Source organism: Cajanus cajan, chromosome 4 (genome assembly GCF_000230855.2).
Source record: "Cajanus cajan strain Asha chromosome 4, NIPB_CcT2T_4, whole genome shotgun sequence".
Taxonomy (NCBI): domain Eukaryota; kingdom Viridiplantae; phylum Streptophyta; class Magnoliopsida; order Fabales; family Fabaceae; genus Cajanus; species Cajanus cajan.
This window is the reverse complement of record NC_138520.1, coordinates 73,074,406-73,093,130: the sequence shown is the minus strand read 5'-3', so window position 1 is coordinate 73,093,130 and position 18,725 is coordinate 73,074,406. Positions and strand designations below refer to the sequence as shown.

Sequence of the window (18,725 nt, the reverse complement as noted above, 5' to 3'; positions counted from 1 at the left end):
GCGAGACAGTCCGGGACCTAGAAGACCGGGGAGCAGGGCCTAGCCCCCCAAACCAATTAGTAAGCACAATTGCGGGCGGCTTCGCAGGAGGCGGCGCCAGCAGCTCGTCCCGGAAAAAACACCTACGTAAAGTCAACCGCGTACACCCCGCCACGTATACTGTACACCGAGACTCGCCCACCATATGTTTCACCAACGACGACTGCGTCGGAATCAGTCCAAATCAGGACGACCCCATGGTCGTGACAGTAACTTTAGCCAATTGGGAAGTTCGCAGGACCCTGGTCGACCAGGGAAGCTCGGCCGATGTCCTATACTGGCCAACATTTCTCAGGTTAGACATTCCCCACTCTCTCGTACAACCTCACACCGAACCTTTGGTCGGTTTCGCAGGAGCAACCATCCACCCCAGAGGACGAGTGAACCTATTGACGACCTTCGGAACACCGCCAGCCTCCCGGCAAATCCTGGTTCGATACCTACTGGTGGAGGCCAACTCCACCTATAACACCATCATCGGCAGGTCAACCCTAAACCAACTCGGGGCGGTAGTGTCCACCCCGCATCTTACCATGAAATTTCTGGGGCACGACGGAAAAATCATCTCCATCAGAGCAAACCAGCAGGAAGCGCGACAATGCTACATAGACAGCCTAGAAACTGCCCTCTCAATCAGACAACACAAAAGCGACTTCACTGTTCTAACCCGTGCTGACCACGAGGAAACCACCGACCTCGATCCGAGATCCGACACTCACGATGAGCGGCCCAGTCCCGTCGATGAGCTCGACGATCTCCAAATCGGAAAGCTCCCCAGCCAAACAACAAAGATCAGCAAACAATTAGACCCCAAACTACGACAACAACTCCAGGAAGAAATCCTCAGGAACGCCGATCTCTTCGCTTGGTCCAGCGCTGACATGTCCGGCATAGACGCCAACTTCATCTGCCACAGGTTAGCGATACACAAAGAGGCCAAGCCGGTCGCACAAAGAAAAAGGAAGGTCGGCGGCGAAAGACGGGATGCCGTCATCATAGAAACGCAGAAACTGCTCAACGCCGGTTTCATTTGGGAAGTCAGGTACACTACCTGGCTGGCAAACGTAGTCCTAGTAAAGAAGAACTCGGGAAAGTGGCGCATGTGCGTCGATTACACCGACCTCAACAGAGCATGCCCCAAGGACTCGTACCCCTTGCCGAGCATCGATAGGTTAGTCGACGGAGCATCCGGGCATGCCCTCCTCAGCTTCCTCGACGCCTATTCCGGGTACAACCAGATAATGATGTATCCACCGGATGAAGTACACACGTCCTTCATCACTGATCGCGCCAACTACTGTTACCGGGTGATGCCCTTCGGCCTCAAGAACGCAGGGGCAACCTACCAGCGGCTGATGGACAAAGTTTTCCACCACCAAATCGAGCGAAACATGGAGGTCTACGTGGACGACATGGTGATAAAAACCATATCGGCAACGGACCATGCCTCCGACCTTGCCGAGGTGTTCGCCCATCAGAAAGCACAACATGCGTCTCAACCCGGAGAAATGCGTCTTCGGTGTCCGGGGAGGAAGGTTTCTTGGCTTCATGATCACCAGCAGAGGAATCGAAGCCAACCCCGAGAAGTGCGAGGCCATCATACACATGCAAATCCCACAAACAGTAAAGGAGGTGCAACGCCTGGCCGGACGGCTGGTCTCACTGTCCTGGTTTATCCCCAAACTTGTGGAGAAGGCGAGACCAATTTTCACCCTGCTAAAGAAACCAAAAGACTTCTCGTGGACCGACCAGTGTGAAGCAGCTTTCCAAAGCTTCAAAAATTTTCTCACAACCCCGCCAATCTTACAAAGGCCGGATCACAACACCGACCTCCTTCTTTACCTGGCAGTGGCAGAAGGCGCCATCAGCGCCGTCATTGTACAAGAGCATCAGAAGGCGCAAACCCCAATCTACTTCATCAGTCGGGTCCTCCAAGACGCAGAAAGAAGGTACCAAATGGTCGAAAAACTGGCGTTGGCACTGGTCACCGCAGCCCGGCGACTCTGACCTTACTTCCAAAGCCACCAGGTGGTAGTCAAAACCGACTACCCCATCAAACAAATCCTGCGAAAGCCTGAGCTTGCCGGACGCATGATTGCCTGGTCAATAGAATTGTCAGAGTTCGGAATCCGGTACGAAAGCCGCGAACCTCTAAAAGCCCAATGTTTAGCCGACTTCGTAGCCGAGCTCACGCCGGCCACCACAGAAGAACCCCAAGCATGGACCCTCCATGTAGACGGATCCTCCAACTCCAAAGGAGGAGGTGCAGGCATCATCCTGGAAGGACCAAACCAAATCACTGTGGAACAATCCCTCAAGTTCAGATTTAAAGCAACTAATAACCAGGCAGAGTACGAAGCTCTCCTCGCCGGACTAAGATTAGCCCGGGACCTCGGAGCTCGAAGAGTAAGCTGCAACAGCGATTCCAAACTCATGGTAGAACAGCTTAGTGGAACGTACCAAGCAAAGGACGCCCTCCTACAGAGATACTTTCGTACCGCAGCCCAACAGATCTCGTCTTTCGATGAGTTCTCCATAAAACACGTACCGCGAGAGCAGAACACCAGAGCAGACCTACTGTCAAAACTCGCCAGTACCAAAAAGCCCGGGCAACACCGAACCATTATCCAGGAAACCTTGCACTCACCCAGCCTGGATAATAAAACTGTCAATGTCAACGACAACGAAGAGCTAGGATGGATGACAGACATATGGAACTACCTAAAAGATGGAGCCCTGCCTACAGATAAGGATGAGGCAAGGAAGGTGAGAATGCGATCAGCAAAGTTCACCATCATCGACGGTGACTTATTCAAACGCGGAATTTCCACCCCACTGCTCAAATGTTTGACCATATCTCAAGCAGCCTATGTTGTCAAGGAAATTCATCACGGAGTATGCGGAATGCACTCCGGAGCTCGCTTGATGGCAGCCAGGGTACTCCGGGCTGGATACTACTGGCCCACCTTGAAGTCAGATTGCCAAAACTACATCCAGAAATGCAAAGAGTGCCAGCAGTTTGGCAACGCGCATCGGCAGCCCCCCGAGGCTCTTTACCACATGATGGCAGCATGGCCTTTCTCCCAGTGGGGAATGGACATCCTTGGGCCTTTCCCCCCGCAAAGGGTCAGTTAAAGTTCCTCCTGGTGGCAATCGACTACTTCACCAAGTGGATCGAGGCGTGCCCACTTGCCAAGATCACCACGGAAAACGTGCGAAAGTTCACATGGAAAAATATTGTTTGCAGATTCGGAATTCCCCACACCATTGTCACTGACAACAGGCGGCAGTTCATCGTAGAAGAATTCGAAGTCTTCCTCCAAGAACTCGGAATCAAGCATTTGCCGACCTCGGTGGAGCACCCCCAAACCAATGGCCAGGCCGAAGCAGCCAATAAGGTCATCCTCCGAGAACTCAAGAAACGGCTAGGGAACGCAAAAGGGGAGTGGCCCGACATGCTTCCCAGCATCCTCTGGGCATACCACTGCACCCCACAGTCAACCACGCAAGAAACACCTTACAGACTAACTTATGGAGCTGACGCAATGATCCCAGTAGAGGTCGGACAAATATCCCACCGACGCCAAGTCTTCAACAATGAACAAAATAACCACGAGCTAGCAACGAACCTCGACCTGCTAGACGAGCTCCGAGACGAAGCCCAAATCCACGCAGAAGCTTGCAAACTCCGGGCCGCCCGGAGATACAACTCTCAGGTGAAACCCCGATCTTTCCGGGAAGGCGACCTGGTATGGCGGCTACTCGGAGAGGCACGAAAGGACACGTCAGACGGGAAGCTCGCACCCACTTGGGGCGGCCCATTCCGAGTCGCAGAAAACCTGGAAAACGGAGCCTACCGGCTATAGGAGCTCAGCGGGAAGCCCGTTCCACGAACTTGGAACGCTACCCACCTCAAATTTTACTTCAGTTAAACTTTGTACAAATAGACGGTGCACTTTTTTCCCACCTCAGGAAAAACACACTAACTGAGAAGGGTTTTTAACGAGGCACACGGCTTTCGTCAATAAAATGACTCGTTTCTTTTATATACTCGAAATCCCTTACGGTGCTATTACCCGGTCATTCAAATAGAGGTCGAAAACGAACCTCACTTTACTCAAATAGAGGTCGAACACGAACCTCACGTCACTCAAATAGAGGTCAAAAACGAACCTCACTTCATTCAAATAGAGGTCGAAAACGAACCTCACTTTACTCAAATAGAGGTCGAAAACGAACCTCATTTCACTCAAATAAAGGTCGAAAACGAACCTCACTTCATTCAAATAGAGGTCGAAAACGAACCTCACTTTACTCAAATAGAGGTCGAACACGAACCTCACGTCACTCAAATAGAGGTCAAAAACGAACCTCACTTCATTCAAATAGAGGTCGAAAACGAACCTCACTTTACTCAAATAGAGGTCGAAAACGAACCTCATTTCACTCAAATAAAGGTCGAAAACGAACCTCACTTCATTCAAATAGAGGTCGAAAACGAACCTCACTTTACTCAAATAGAGGTCGAACACGAACCTCACGTCACCCAAATGGAGGTCGAACACGAACCTCACTTCACTCAAATAGAGGTCGCAAACGAACCTCACTTTATTCAAGTGGAGACCAAAAACGAACCCCACTTTACTCAAACAAAGGTCGAAAACGAACCCCATCTTACCCCGTCACAAGACAAAAAGAAACCTCATTATTAACGGTTGCAAATAAACCTCACCACCAAAAACACAGGGCAAAAAGCCAATCTGAACTTCGTCGTAACAAAAATCAGGGTGGAAATAGCAACACCTAAACAAAACTTGCATAACTGAGAAGTATAATTCATAAGACAGTCAGAAACAGGAAATACAAAAATTATCCTATACAGAGGCATTGTCACTAGAACTCTCCTCGACGTCGTCCTCCCGGACCAACCGCTCGAAGCAGACAACCTTCTCCAAGTGCATCCCGGAAAAGTCGAGCCCCGGCGCAAGGAGCCTAGCCTGCCGGGCCGCCTTGAGGAAGCCTCTCTTATGTTCCACCACGATTGAGCGCTCGACTTCCTCGAGTCTCTTCCTCAATGCTGCATTCTCAGCCTCTAGAGCCGAAAGACTCTCCCTCTGATGGACCACCTCCGCCTCCTTAGTACTGAGGACCACCTCGTCGCAAAGACGTTCCTCAGATACGGACGCCAGTTCACCCTTCCAAAAGGATATCTCCTCCTCTAGAGAGCGAACCTGGCTAGCATAAGCCTCGTTAGAACGGAGGGCCGCCTCTAACGATCCCCGGGCTTCGGTAAGATCCCTCTGCGCCGCCTGAAGCTCGACCCCCTGCAGCTTCGCCTCGGACAGAGTGGCGGCCAGAACTTTATTCTCCTCCATCAAGGGCTGCACCTGGCCCTTCAACCTTGATAACTCCTCCTGCTGCCGGGACCATTTGCGCTTCCAATAATCCACAATGGTCGTGCCCCTCTGCAAAAAGATATGGGCAGCGTCGAAACTTGCCACGGGCCCGTCGGATTCAACATCGCCTGATCGGCCGCACTCAAGAAGCCCTGCGGAAAAAACTTCTCAGGCGTCAGCGAGGCGCTCCACCAAGAGTCGATCCCCTCCGACGCACTCAGGTGCTCCAACCGTGCTGGCGCACCCTCCTGCGCATAACGATACGCAAGGTAGGGACGCTTGGGCGGCCCCCTCGTCGCAGGCGCAGGAGCTGGAACCCCAGAACCAGAGCCCTCACCACGACGACCGGTTGAGGAGGAGGAGGCCACCGGCCCAACCGCTGGTCCAGTCACCGGGACGTTACCCCCCCACCACCGGTGACCTTCGACCATCAGAAACCCCTGCGGTCCCCCCCGCCTACAAAAAATATAGAGCAAAAAATATAAAAAATTTCACCAACTAAACAAGAGGCGCAACAAAGTAGCAGATCACAGCCACACGCTGCCCACCTCAACAACAGGAGCGAGCCGCCCAACGGTCGGAATCTCTGCTTCAGAAGCCACACCAGCCTGGCCAACGGCCCGAGAAGTCGACCCAACGACAGCCTCCACCTACGAGGAACGATCCCAACTCAGAAACACTAAGCAAAAGCATGCAAAGGAAAAGCTAACAAGGTGACAAATAGTCCCTACCCCTCGACCAGCAGCCTGCACAGGCACTCCAGCAGAAGGGCGGAGGGGCTCGATATCCAGCTCCGCCACCCGAGCCCCCCCCTCCGATAAAGAGGTCTCAGCTGAGCCCGCCGCCTCGACACCGAAGGCCCCTGCAACAACCCCCTCCGCCTCGTGAGGGGCAGCGACTCCCCCGGTCTCCGCCGGGACCCTTTTCCTCTTCCGGTTTATCTTCAGCGGGGAAACCTCCTCCTCCCCCTGGACCTCAGGACCCTCAAGCTCGGCCACATTGTAGCCATAGCGCTGCTTCCAGCCACGCCACAGGTCCCTTCCCACAATACCTAAGTACAGAAATCAGAGGACATCAGCAGGCATAAAACCCCAACAGCTAAACGAAAACAACAAAATACGCACCCTCCAAGTCTCTCTCCCTGTGCGCCGAACGCTCGAGCGACAGGATGAGCTTGCAGTCCAGCGGACGAGGAAGTTCCTTCAAAGCTTCAACAGCAGCCGTCTCCGACGACGTTAACTTCGACGGATCGACCCCATGAAACCCAACAGGGTCGTGGCACCAATAGAAAGGAAACCTTGGCAGCCCGCCAAAGTAGAATCCCCCGTCCTCCAAAGGGTTGACACCAGCAAGAGTAACCCGAAAAAACTCCTGCCTGTAATTTTTATATGAAGGGGAGTAGGGGGTAAACAGACCCCCCTCCTTACCTCCATTTAAAGACAAGGTCCCGTACGTAGGACCACCCGCCTTCAACTGGTAAAAAGAAAGGAAGACCGGAAAGGATACCTCCATCCCTAGAACTCCACTCAAGATCTCGAACGCCCTCAAAAAGCCCCAGCTGTTGGGATGCAACTGACTGGGGGTCGCATTAATATAGTTCAAAAAATCACATTCGAACTGCGTAAAGGGAAGGCAAACACCCAAATCTCTGAAAAAGCTCTCATATACATAAAATGAGGGGGAATCAGCAGACCTTTTCATGTACACACCCTTGCCAGCCGAACAAGGCTCCAGTCGGACCATCCGAGAGACGGAGGGGTCACAAATCCTGTGCGTCTCCCACAGCGCATCGACCTCCAGTTTCGAATCAAAGACACTCGCAAACCTGGCCATTTCGCGTTTGACCCACTCATAACCAGGAATGCCCAGCTCTGAGTCTCCGGGCGGAGGCACCCCTTTTGCCTCGGCGGCGACCACCGCTTTGCCACGTACCCTACCCCTAGTGGAGGCAGAAGACTTGCCGCCATAACCACCAGCCATCAAGAAAACACAAGGAAACGGAAACGAGGAGCAAGCAAAGACGAGACGTGCGCAAGAAGCTGAGAGACAGAAAAAGAGTAAAGCGAAAAGGGCAAAGGCGCGAGAAAGGGAAAAGTCTCTCCCCGAAATTCAAAACCGCCAGGCTACGTGTCGACCATGGGGCATGCCTGACAAAACATTAAATGCAAGCCATCATCGCTTAATCGCCATTTTCTTTAGTGCGTCGCCCGCACGTTTCAGAAGTGAACAGCCGCGCCACGTGGTGAAGCTCCAGATAGCATACGCACTAAGTCACTCCCCCTCTAGCAAGCCCGGTCTTAACTCCTCAACCTACGGCTTTCGGAACTCGGGGGGCTAGTGTACTGGCCGCATCCCGCATCCGGGCTTTAAGCCCGGATTAGCGAGACAAAGGTCATACCAGGCACGCGCTGAACAATAACAGCCCGGAGCCTGGATAGATCACACCCGAACCCGGGGACCTTATCTCAAGCCCAGGGCCCAATACAACCCTAAACCACCTCAAGGTACGTGCATTATATATATGAGACTATTATTCGTGCAAACCCTAACTTTGACATCAGTCTCTTTTGCAGGTACCACCCCCATCTTGGAGCATCAGCGTACCAGTGAAGGAGGCTCATCAATCTTACCTGGCGGATCAGCTCCACAGCAGATTTCCAGTAAGAACACATTGTATTTGAGATAACAAATTACATTTGTAAAAAAGAAATATGTTTTTTAAGAAATAGTTTCTCTTATAAAGTTGAAAATTTTGAAGTTTATAATTATTTCTTAACGATTTTATTAAAGTTGATTTAATACATAAAAATTAATTTTTGTTATTGCATTAAAAAATTAAATATTTTAAAGTCTCTTTTCACTCAATTTATGTAAATAAAATTTCATTTTGAGTATAATCAATACTAATAATAGCAATTAATCCTTTATATAATTAAATATTAAAATAATCTAGTTTTTACTCTGATAGATTACTCTGATAGATAAGTGTGAGAGGAAAGAAGGGCCTATATATATACTAGTATATGGATATCCATTCTATAGCAAATTTGTCCATCTCACAAGCAATTCCCAAGACACTGGAAAAGAATGGGAAGCTCCATTTTTGGCCATAAGCTTATCCTTTCATCTTTTTTTCTTTTCATTTTCCTTTTGGGAGCCGTTCATGGCCGCAGAAAGGCAAGCTATTGTTGCTCATTTATTTATGAGTTTCTATGATGAAATTATGATGATGATTTGTTTGTGATGTTGCTGAATTTGCCATCATCATGTGGATCTCATATTTCACCTATTAATCGTTGGATTAGTTTTGTTTACAGTGTTACATTGTATACTTGGGAGCTCATTCTCACGGTCCCAGCCCTACGTCTCTTGACCTCCAAATTGCTACGCATTCTCATCATAATTTACTAGCTTCAATCTTCGCAAGGTATAAACCTCATGGAATTAAGTTTTTCATTCTGATGTCTAACATACTCTTTTAGAAGTTAATGAAAATTATAAATTATTTTTTGTGAAGTCCACGTCATATATTTAAGAGTAAAATATGTTAACTTCTCTCGAGAAATAATAGTATTATATATTTTTTTTTATTATATTAAAATATATAATTTAGTTCATTTAACTTAATATTATTAATATAACTTACACTCTTTTCTTCTAAAAGATGTAAGTATTAAATTATTCATCTTTTATGTGTTAAAATATAAAATAAATTATACTTTTATCTATTAGAAGACATTTAGTATGCATAATGTTCTTACTTTCTTGGAAACCTTAAATAAAAAATCAAGGTAGGCTCTCAAGAATATAATTTCTCGAGAATCATTTTTATTTCACTATTTCACACAAACATTCTCACAAGGAAGGATAAAAATCCAACTTTTTTGAGTTAAGAAATTTTTTATTTTTATGTATATATAAAAACCATTATATCCCTTTTAAAATAGAAAATATCTCTCCTTTTATCTCTCTCTCTCTCTCTCTCTCTCTCTATCTATCTATCTATCTATCTATCTATCTATATATATATATATATATATATATATATATATATAACTCTTGGTATAAAAAAACTTATCCTCTACCAAAAATTTTCTTAATGATACAGATATTATACAATCACTCTCCTATTATATTAACTTAATATTACAAAAAAATAATCTTTATAAGATTTAAAAAATTATTTTTAATTTAATTATTCATAAAAAGTATACTTTTAGTTAAAATTTATTTAAAATATTTTTATTTCATTGACATTCATTCATTCACTTGATCATGAAATTATAAATATATATATATATATATATAATTAAATTCAATTTAATTTATTAAAATGATAAATAAAATAGAAACTATTTATATATATATAATAAAATAACATATATATAAATATTAAATGTTATATTTATTATATTTTATTTAATAATAGATTTTAATATAAATATATTTATTTAAAAATTATATATTTAACACACGTATTTTAGCATTACGTTAATTAAATATAATAAGCAATGATTTATCATAAAACATTAGTTTATTTAAATATTACTAAAAAATTGTATTAGTAACATCAACTAAGTAATATTTTTTTTTTACTGAAAATTCAATAATACCTTAATATTTATATATTAATTTTAATATATATAACTAATACTATATAATAAAAATAATATTTCATTTAAATGTTTATAAAAATATTATCTTAACTATTAAATAGTATCTCAATACTTGTATTTGATTTTACTATACTTATATATATTATTTTTATTTTGATATATAATTTTAAAAATATTTTGTAAAGATAATAATAAAAATCAATTTTTTAAAGTTATATAGTTAATTTTTAAAAGGTTCATAATAATTTTTAAATTAATAATTAAATGTGTAAGTTGAGAGATAAATTGTTAAAGTGTAACTTGTTTGAATTTGTTAAGAAAGAAAATGCTTATCTCACATAAAAACTAAGAGAGAGTAGTATAATCTTTACATCTCTTAAGATATGTTAATGTAAAAGATATCTTGATGATAATTTTTTTAATGGAAGTTAACAAAATTAAAAAAAAAAAAAAAAAAAGAGATGAAATATCATGTATTAAAATCTGTCAAGAAAAAAGACTTTAATTTTTAATATTAAAAAATGACAGTGTAATTAATATTTATATTTATCAAAGAAGAAAAGCGTAATGTACTCTATATTTATTGAATCATTCTCTTCCTTTTATTATTTTCAGTAAATTTTGGCCAATGATAGAGTCTGTTATTGACATTTTACTTGCATGTAAGCATTTTTCATTTATTAGTCCTTTTATTATAGTACTTGTCATGGTCCCCTTATATATTATTAAAGGATATCATTGCGATTGACTATTTTTAAGAAACTCGAGTACTTCTTTGAAAGTGCCAACATGCCTTTTTGTTTTGAGCAATGATTCTAAATGTTTAAATGATCAGACAATAGAAATAAGTGATTTTACATTATATTTCTAACATCTCCTTTCTCTCCGTACCTTTTTAAAATTGAAGTATGTAAGCTACACACAGTTACAGGTATACTTATTTTTGTTGAAATTAAACTTCTTTTCTATTAGATTGACTCAAAGTTATTAAATAACCGTGGGTGATAATTAGGGAATTATAAGAATACATTTGATTTTCTAAAATAACATAATATTAAATAATATTTGTGCTATTAATAAGGATAATATATGTTTTTGTTTATTATTTTTAACAAATAAAAAATAATAAAAGATAAAAAATAATAAAGTAGGTAGTTATTATTTTTAAAGAAGGTAATTATTTATATTTTATGCATAATTTTTCTTATTTAATCCTTAATCATATATTGATAGAAAAAAATATAATATAAGAGTATAATTGTCTTTAAAATATATATGGACTGAAATATCTCTTTTATAGATTATTATAGGTAAAATTATAAATACTCACAAAATCACTTATTTCTCATTAACTAAATATCTCACAGTCTTAATTTATATGTTTAACCACACTAACACCATATATATTATCTCTCTTATTTATTATTTTTCTTCTAAACTGAGAGTAAAGTAGTGTCTCTTTTCACCTAGTAACTATAATTATTCTGTTTTATTTAAGAAAAATAATAAAAAAAATCATGAAACCTGAACAGCACAAATAAAACATAATAGGTATTAGAGTATAATTTTGACATCATTTTAGTTTTCATCAGAAAATGTTTGTTATATAACTTAAGCATTACACGCCCTAAAAGCAAGTAATTAGTATATATAGATGCTTTGATGTTATATAATACAAACTGTCTTAAAAGTTGAAGTCTATTAGAAAAAGAAACAAATAGTTTTACAGTGAATTGTAGATGACATTTAATTCTTTGCCAGCGAGGAGAAAGCGAAAGAGGCAATTATTTACTCATACAACAGACACATCAATGGCTTTGCCGCGCTACTTGAGGAGGAAGAAGCTGCTGATATTGCACGTGAGCATATATGCTTCCATTGTAATTACCTTTCAATTAATTGATGACACAATTAATATCAATTTGGAATAATGGTGCAGAAAACCCAAATGTGGTGTCTGTGTTTTTGAGCAAAGAACATAAATTGCACACTACCAGGTCATGGGAATTTCTTGGACTACGCAGAAATCGGAAGAACTCTGCATGGCAAAAGGGAAGATTTGGTGAAAATACAATAATTGCTAACATCGACACGGGTAAGCTTTGCTATCTTATCTTACTATTTACTGTACTCTAGACAACTAGACATGTTAAATTTGGGGGAAAAAACAATTTAAGTGAGTAGCCGGGTAAAAATATTAATCTCATTTGTATATATAAAAAATTTAACTTCACAATGTGCGTCGAATACATATACTAAAGTGGATAAAAAAAAATTAAGTACTTTGCGTAATCTATTTAAATTTGTTAGTTCAGCAATATTCTATTTTTTTAAAATACTTTCCATAAGGGATGGCAAAAAGGAAAAGGAAAAAAAACATACGTAATGTGATTTCTCATAGTAACAAAAAAATATGTGACATATCATATTTGGCAATATATATGTAATTTGACTTCTCATATGTAAAATAAAATGTGACATATATTTGGCAGTGTATATGTAATGTGATTTCTCATATGTAACAAAAAATATGTGACATATCATATTTGGCAGTATATATGTAATTTAACTTCTCATATATTTGGTGGTATATGTAATTTGACTTTTCATTTTTTTGGTAGTATATGTAATTTGACTTCTCATATTTGATATCAGATGCATTATGCATGTAATGTAATACGACTTCTCATATTTTTTAAACAAAGTTTTTTTAAAGAGAAAAAGAAAAGGAAAATCCATTCAAAGTTTTGTTTTACAAAATATGTAATCACTTTTTTTTTTGCCAATAAAAATATCCAACTTTTTCACACCAAATCATCGAATATAATAATAGAGTAATAGTTTTGATAAAGACTCCACATTTGAAGGCAAGAATCACCGATAAATTAAGATGGAAAAAAATACTGTCTATAGATCTTCATGAATAAAATCTGTCATAAATAATAAATAAATAGTCTAATTAGATAGCTACTCCTTATAAAGAAATTGAGGATGCATAAGGTAATATACATACACATAAGTATCCACCAAAAAAAATTTATCAAGTAAAATTCTTCTTCAAGTGAATACCCATTAATAAAGAAAATTCTTACGGAGTACCCACTAAGTAAAATTCTTCTATACGGGATATCTAAGTTGTTTTTAACAAAACATTATAACAAATATGAAAGTAAATGTTTCGATCATTATATTTTTGAAAATAAAAAAAAAAGTTAAACAAACATTCTCACGTAATTTTCTAGAATAATATGTTTGTCTAGATGTTCTTTTTGAGGAGTTAAAATTTAAAAACGATAAAATTGTTGAATTTATGTTAAGCTATATATTGTTTGGTCATTGAATTTTGTTTTTGGCATATATACAAGAAAACTAGAGCTAGAGAAAAAGAAAAATGAATATGAGACCCACAATAAAGTTTTTTTTCTTCCCATTTTGGAAAGAAAATAAATATAAAGAAATAAATGTGATAAACTTACAATTTTACCCTTTGCGTCTACATTAAATAAATAAAACAATATTATTATTTTATTAAATTTGTAATTTTATTTTACCAAATGAAATAAATAATTTTAATTTTTTTTAAAATTTATCCTAATATTTATTTTGAGTTTTTATTGGTTTTATTTATTAATACTTATTTTTATATTTTTTTACTTAAAAATATTTATGTCATATATATATATATATATATATATATATTCCTTTCTTTCCTCTCACTTTTTCTTTCTCTTTTCATTCTTACTAAACAACCAAATAATTATCTAATTTTCTATTTATTTTCTCTTCTTCTCACTTTCTTTTCTTTTTTTTTTGTTCTTTTATCTTTCTTCCATTAATCAAACAAAGTGTAAACGTTATTTTAAATAGAAAAGAAAATATATTAGTCAATAAATGGATATTACAAGAAATGTTACATATGATAATATACACAAATTTCATTATAGATATAATATGTAGATATAAATATATTTGATATATATTATATATAATATTTTAGTATTGATTTTGAATAGAATTTAACCATATATATTATATATCTATATAGTACTTACGCTTTTTAACAATTATAAAAATATAATTTAAAATATAATAAATTTTTAATAATAAATATTATGTCATAAGTATTATGATAAAATATAATGCATAGATTTATTAGATTGGTTCCCTCTTTGAATCGAAACGTATCCTAGATCTTGGTCACTAATAAAAAAAGTATATTATATTTCTTTTAAAAATTAAAACACTAAATTAAATTTTTAATAATATAAAAATTAAATTAAATAAGAATAAAAAATAATTTAACATAAAATAAATTATATGAAGTGTTACAAATCCGTATTGGTTAATTCTAATTTGGTCCTTAATAGGTGTTTGGCCTGAATCCCAAAGCTTCAGTGGAAAAGGATTTGGTGACGTCCCATCAAAATGGCGCGGGGGTAATGTTTGTCAAATTAACAAACTTCGAGGTTCTCGGAGAAATCCATGCAACAGGTTAATTTTCTCCTTAACCCTTTCTTTGTTTATTATTTAAGAAGGATTGAATTGAAATAGTAGAGAATAAATTGACGAGAATTGAATGATATAAATAAATTGCTGTCGTTTAATTTATTTATTTTTTAGAATTTTGCAATTGACTAATTAGAAAAGAAATAACAAGTAAATTGAGATTAATTTTGTCGACCTATTAAACTTTATTCCTATCATGAGAAGACGTAATATGCAGTTGATTTTGATTTTTTATGTTTAATTTCCGTGTGTACCCTATCTGACCTAAAGTACTTGTTGCTTGGCTACCTTGTATACATTGTGCACATAAAACTTGTCAATGCATGAGCCATGAGGTATATTTAGTGTATTACTTGTATGCGTGGTGCTCTTTTATGTATGCATGGTACGGTAAATTACAAGATAAAGTTATAAAAAATAAAACTAATCATAAATTTTCACCTATATTGGTTTTTTATTTTGTTGTTAGAAAGCTGATTGGAGCAAGATTCTTTAACAAAGCTTTTGAGGCATATCATGGCCAACTTGATCCGTTGCTACATACAGCACGTGACTTTGTAGGGCATGGTACCCATACTCTATCAACTGCTGCAGGCAACTTTGTTGAAGGTGCAAGTGTTTTTGCAGTTGGCAATGGCACTGCAAAGGGAGGGTCCCCAAGGGCTCGAGTTGCAGCTTATAAAGTGTGTTGGTCTCTAACAGACCCCGCCAGTTGTTATGGTGCGGATGTGTTGGCTGCTATTGACCAAGCCATAGATGATGGTGTTGATATAATCAATCTTTCGGCTGGTGGCAGTTATGTTGTCACTCCTGAAGGAATATTCACGGATGAGGTTTCCATTGGGGCATTCCATGCAATTGCTAGAAACATACTTTTAGTTGCCTCTGCAGGGAATGATGGACCAACTCCAGGATCTGTTGTCAATGTGGCTCCTTGGGTCTTCACAATTGCTGCTAGCACAATAGACAGAGATTTTAGTAGTACTTTAACCATTGTTAATGGTAACAATAATCAACAAATCACGGTATCATTCATCTTCTATTTCATACATGTTTAGTTTAAGTCTTTTAAGGAAAACTAATTTTAAATTATTTCAATTCTTTATTATATGCTAAATTATGAAAATACGTACCACCTAGATCTCTATATTTTTTAAGTTTATTTTCTTTTTTCTTTTTCACTTTTTCCTTTTTTCTTTTTTGACATCTAAACGTAAGGTTATTGTTGTATATGCATTTCTATTATACGAGGGGGCGAGTCTTTTTGTGAATTTGCCACCCAATCAGGCCTTTTCTTTGATCCTTTCCATTGATGCAAAACTTGCTAATGCGACATTTAAAGATGCGTAAGTACAAAATCTCACTAGCTTAATTTTCTTCAAAATTGTCCTTGCATATAACATACGGGTTCACAATAGCAACAAGCTCTTATTTATACATACATATTCGTGCAGTCAACTTTGTAGGCCTGGAACACTTGATCCCACAAAAGTAAATGGCAAAATAGTGTCATGCACTCGTGAAGGAAAAATAAAATCAGTTGCCGAGGGTCAGGAAGCTCTATCTGCGGGCGCCAGAGGAATGGTTTTGGGCAATCAAAATCAAAATGGGAGGACACTTCTTGCTGAGCCTCATGTTCTCTCTACTGTGACCCGACTTGCAATTTATGCAAATACAACGCCGAGTGCTTTTCACAGAACTGCCACGTAATTATATATATATATATATTGATCTCTCACATCACCACCTTTTAAAATCGTTAACATTTGCAAATGACATGATACAAATTAAAGAAGTGCTCCATTTTTTATGCACACATGGACGTTTCGTTATACAATTATTTTGCAGGGACGACCCTATAAGCTCAGGTGCAACAATAAAAATCTCTGGAGCAAGAACACTCCTTGGGAGAAGGCCAGCTCCAGTTATGGCTTCATTCTCATCTAGAGGACCCAATTTGATTCAGCCATCAATACTCAAGGTGCTACACATGATTATTACTATTAATATTGGATTTGTAATATATCGACCATATATATGTATATTTCAGTGAGACTCTTTCTATCTTTTTGGTTCCAGCCAGATGTAACTGCACCTGGTGTGAACATACTAGCTGCATATTCACTATTTGCAAGTGCATCGAACTTGCTAACAGATACTCGTCGTGGGTTTCCATTCAATGTATTGCAAGGAACTTCTATGTCTTCCCCTCATGTCGCTGGCATTGCCGGACTTCTCAAAACACTTCATCCTAATTGGAGTCCTGCTGCTATTAAATCTGCAATTATGACCACAGGTTCGGATCTCTCTCAAGTTTTAAATAGCTGTCGCATGAACCTTCATGCACAGGAGTAAATATGTGTGTTTCACTCGTAATACGTGCATGCCTATTTTCTTTTCTGCCAAAATTTCTAAATTCCAACTTGTTTAAGTATCTATCTATCATGCTCCAGCAACCACACGGGATAATACAAACAGGCGAATACAAGATGCTTTTGCTAAAAAAATGGCAACTCCCTTCGCTTATGGTTCAGGGCATGTTCAACCTGAGCTTGCAATAGATCCTGGGCTTGTCTACGATCTAGACCTCATTGATTACTTGAACTTCTTATGTGCTTCTGGATACAACCAACAACTCGTTTCCTCACTCAATTTCAATAGGAGATTCACTTGTTCAGGCTCTCACAAAGTAACAGACTTGAACTACCCTTCAATCACATTGCCAAATCTTGGCTTAAAAGCTGTAACCATTACCCGCACAGTCACCAATGTTGGGTCGCCAAGCACATACACCGCAAGTGCTCAATTGCCTGGATATAACATTGTCGTTGTTCCAAATTCGTTGAGTTTCAAGAAAATTGGTGAAAAGAAGACGTTTCAGGTTATTGTGCAAGCAAGGAATGTAACCAAACAAAGAGGCTATCGATTCGGAGAATTGCAATGGACAGATGGAAAACATATAGTAAGGAGTCCTATTACTGTTAGGCGCAAATGAAAAATTCTTTTGGAGTTGGTTGTCTTATGATCCTTGTCTTATAATTAGGTTTGTGTGGATGCCTAAGTTTCACTTCATATTAAATGTAATTAGGTTTGACTTGTTTATCAACAAGATTAGAAAAAATATATTTATAATTTTGAGTCAAAGATCTGGATTCAATTATTTTAAGAATGTGTTTATATAAATTTATTTTATTTAATAATTTATATTTTATATTAAATTTTAACAATCTAATTATTGAATTAAAAAATAAACTTATAAATGTGTCGTAGAGTTAATATCAATATATAAAAATAAACATATAACCGTTGAGTCGTTGACAGTTTATAAATAGCCACAATAACTTTTTATATTTTTTTAACAATACTGACAGTTAGATACCCGTCACAAATTGTTAAAACCAATTAAAATAATTACAATCGATTAAAATATGTTACGGCGGATATAAATTACATGAAATGATTTTTATTATAAAAAATAATTATAACATTATTTATCTATTTATTATTTATTATTTTTCTTTTCTCTTAAATTGAACGACTAAATTTTTATATTTTTAAAATTTTGATTCTTTTTATTTTTTCTATTTTATTTTTCACTTGTTTATTTCCTCTTCTGTATAGACGGAACCTGTGTTCACACAAAGCCGTTCACTTTCTTTTTGTTTTCTTTTCCATCACAACAATACACGCCACCCTAGTTTCTTTTTCTATCATGAATCTCCTCCGCTTTCTCTCTTCTCCTTGTCGAGAATTCTCTCACCACCCTTTCTTCTTCTACCATGTAAAGCCATATCAAAAATTGGAATAAAACAAAAATTTATATAAAATTTATTAAATCATTAAATCTCACGTAGAATGTAGTTAATAGATATTATTTAAAAATTATACATAACTCATATTTTCCGTATAATGAAAAATTATGTTATTATTAATAAATAATATAAATGTATTTCATATTTCACTACTAGAATTTTTTCTATTACCTAAGAATTTTCCTAGGAATTTTTCATTAAAATTTGTAGGAAATAAGTTTTTTGCGAATTTTTCTATAAATTTATTTTCGCAGCTAATACCTTCGTGGATAATTGTTTCTTGCCAATTTCAAAATTCGCAAAAAAAATTCTTATGATTTTTACTAAAAACAAAATCTATAGAAAACTTTCTTGCA

General features: G+C 38.0%; 2 protein-coding genes across 3 annotated transcripts; both read left to right on the top strand.

Annotated features, from left to right (window-relative positions):
- Positions 1-236: 236 nt before the first annotated feature.
- LOC145957513 (uncharacterized) lies at positions 237-1,796 on the top strand. Its single transcript, XM_083073785.1, has one exon. It carries the CDS (start codon positions 237-239, stop codon positions 1,794-1,796), a length of 1,560 nt encoding a protein of 519 aa, XP_082929911.1.
- A 6,658-nt stretch (positions 1,797-8,454) lies between these two features.
- LOC109808769 (subtilisin-like protease Glyma18g48580) lies at positions 8,455-17,701 on the top strand. Of its 2 annotated transcripts, none has more exons than XM_020371903.3 (11): positions 8,455-8,612; positions 8,753-8,862; positions 11,813-11,910; positions 11,991-12,146; positions 14,419-14,542; positions 15,027-15,582; positions 15,809-15,903; positions 16,012-16,263; positions 16,406-16,538; positions 16,637-16,853; positions 17,011-17,701. In XM_020371903.3, the coding sequence occupies exons 1-11, from the start codon at positions 8,523-8,525 to the stop codon at positions 17,550-17,552; spliced, it is 2,373 nt and encodes a 790-aa protein (XP_020227492.1). In that variant the 5' UTR covers positions 8,455-8,522; the 3' UTR covers positions 17,553-17,701. The 2 variants fall into 2 exon arrangements, with proteins under 2 accessions (XP_020227492.1, XP_082929141.1); XM_083073015.1 differs by having other exon boundaries at positions 8,464-8,612; positions 8,741-8,862.
- Positions 17,702-18,725: the final 1,024 nt, after the last annotated feature.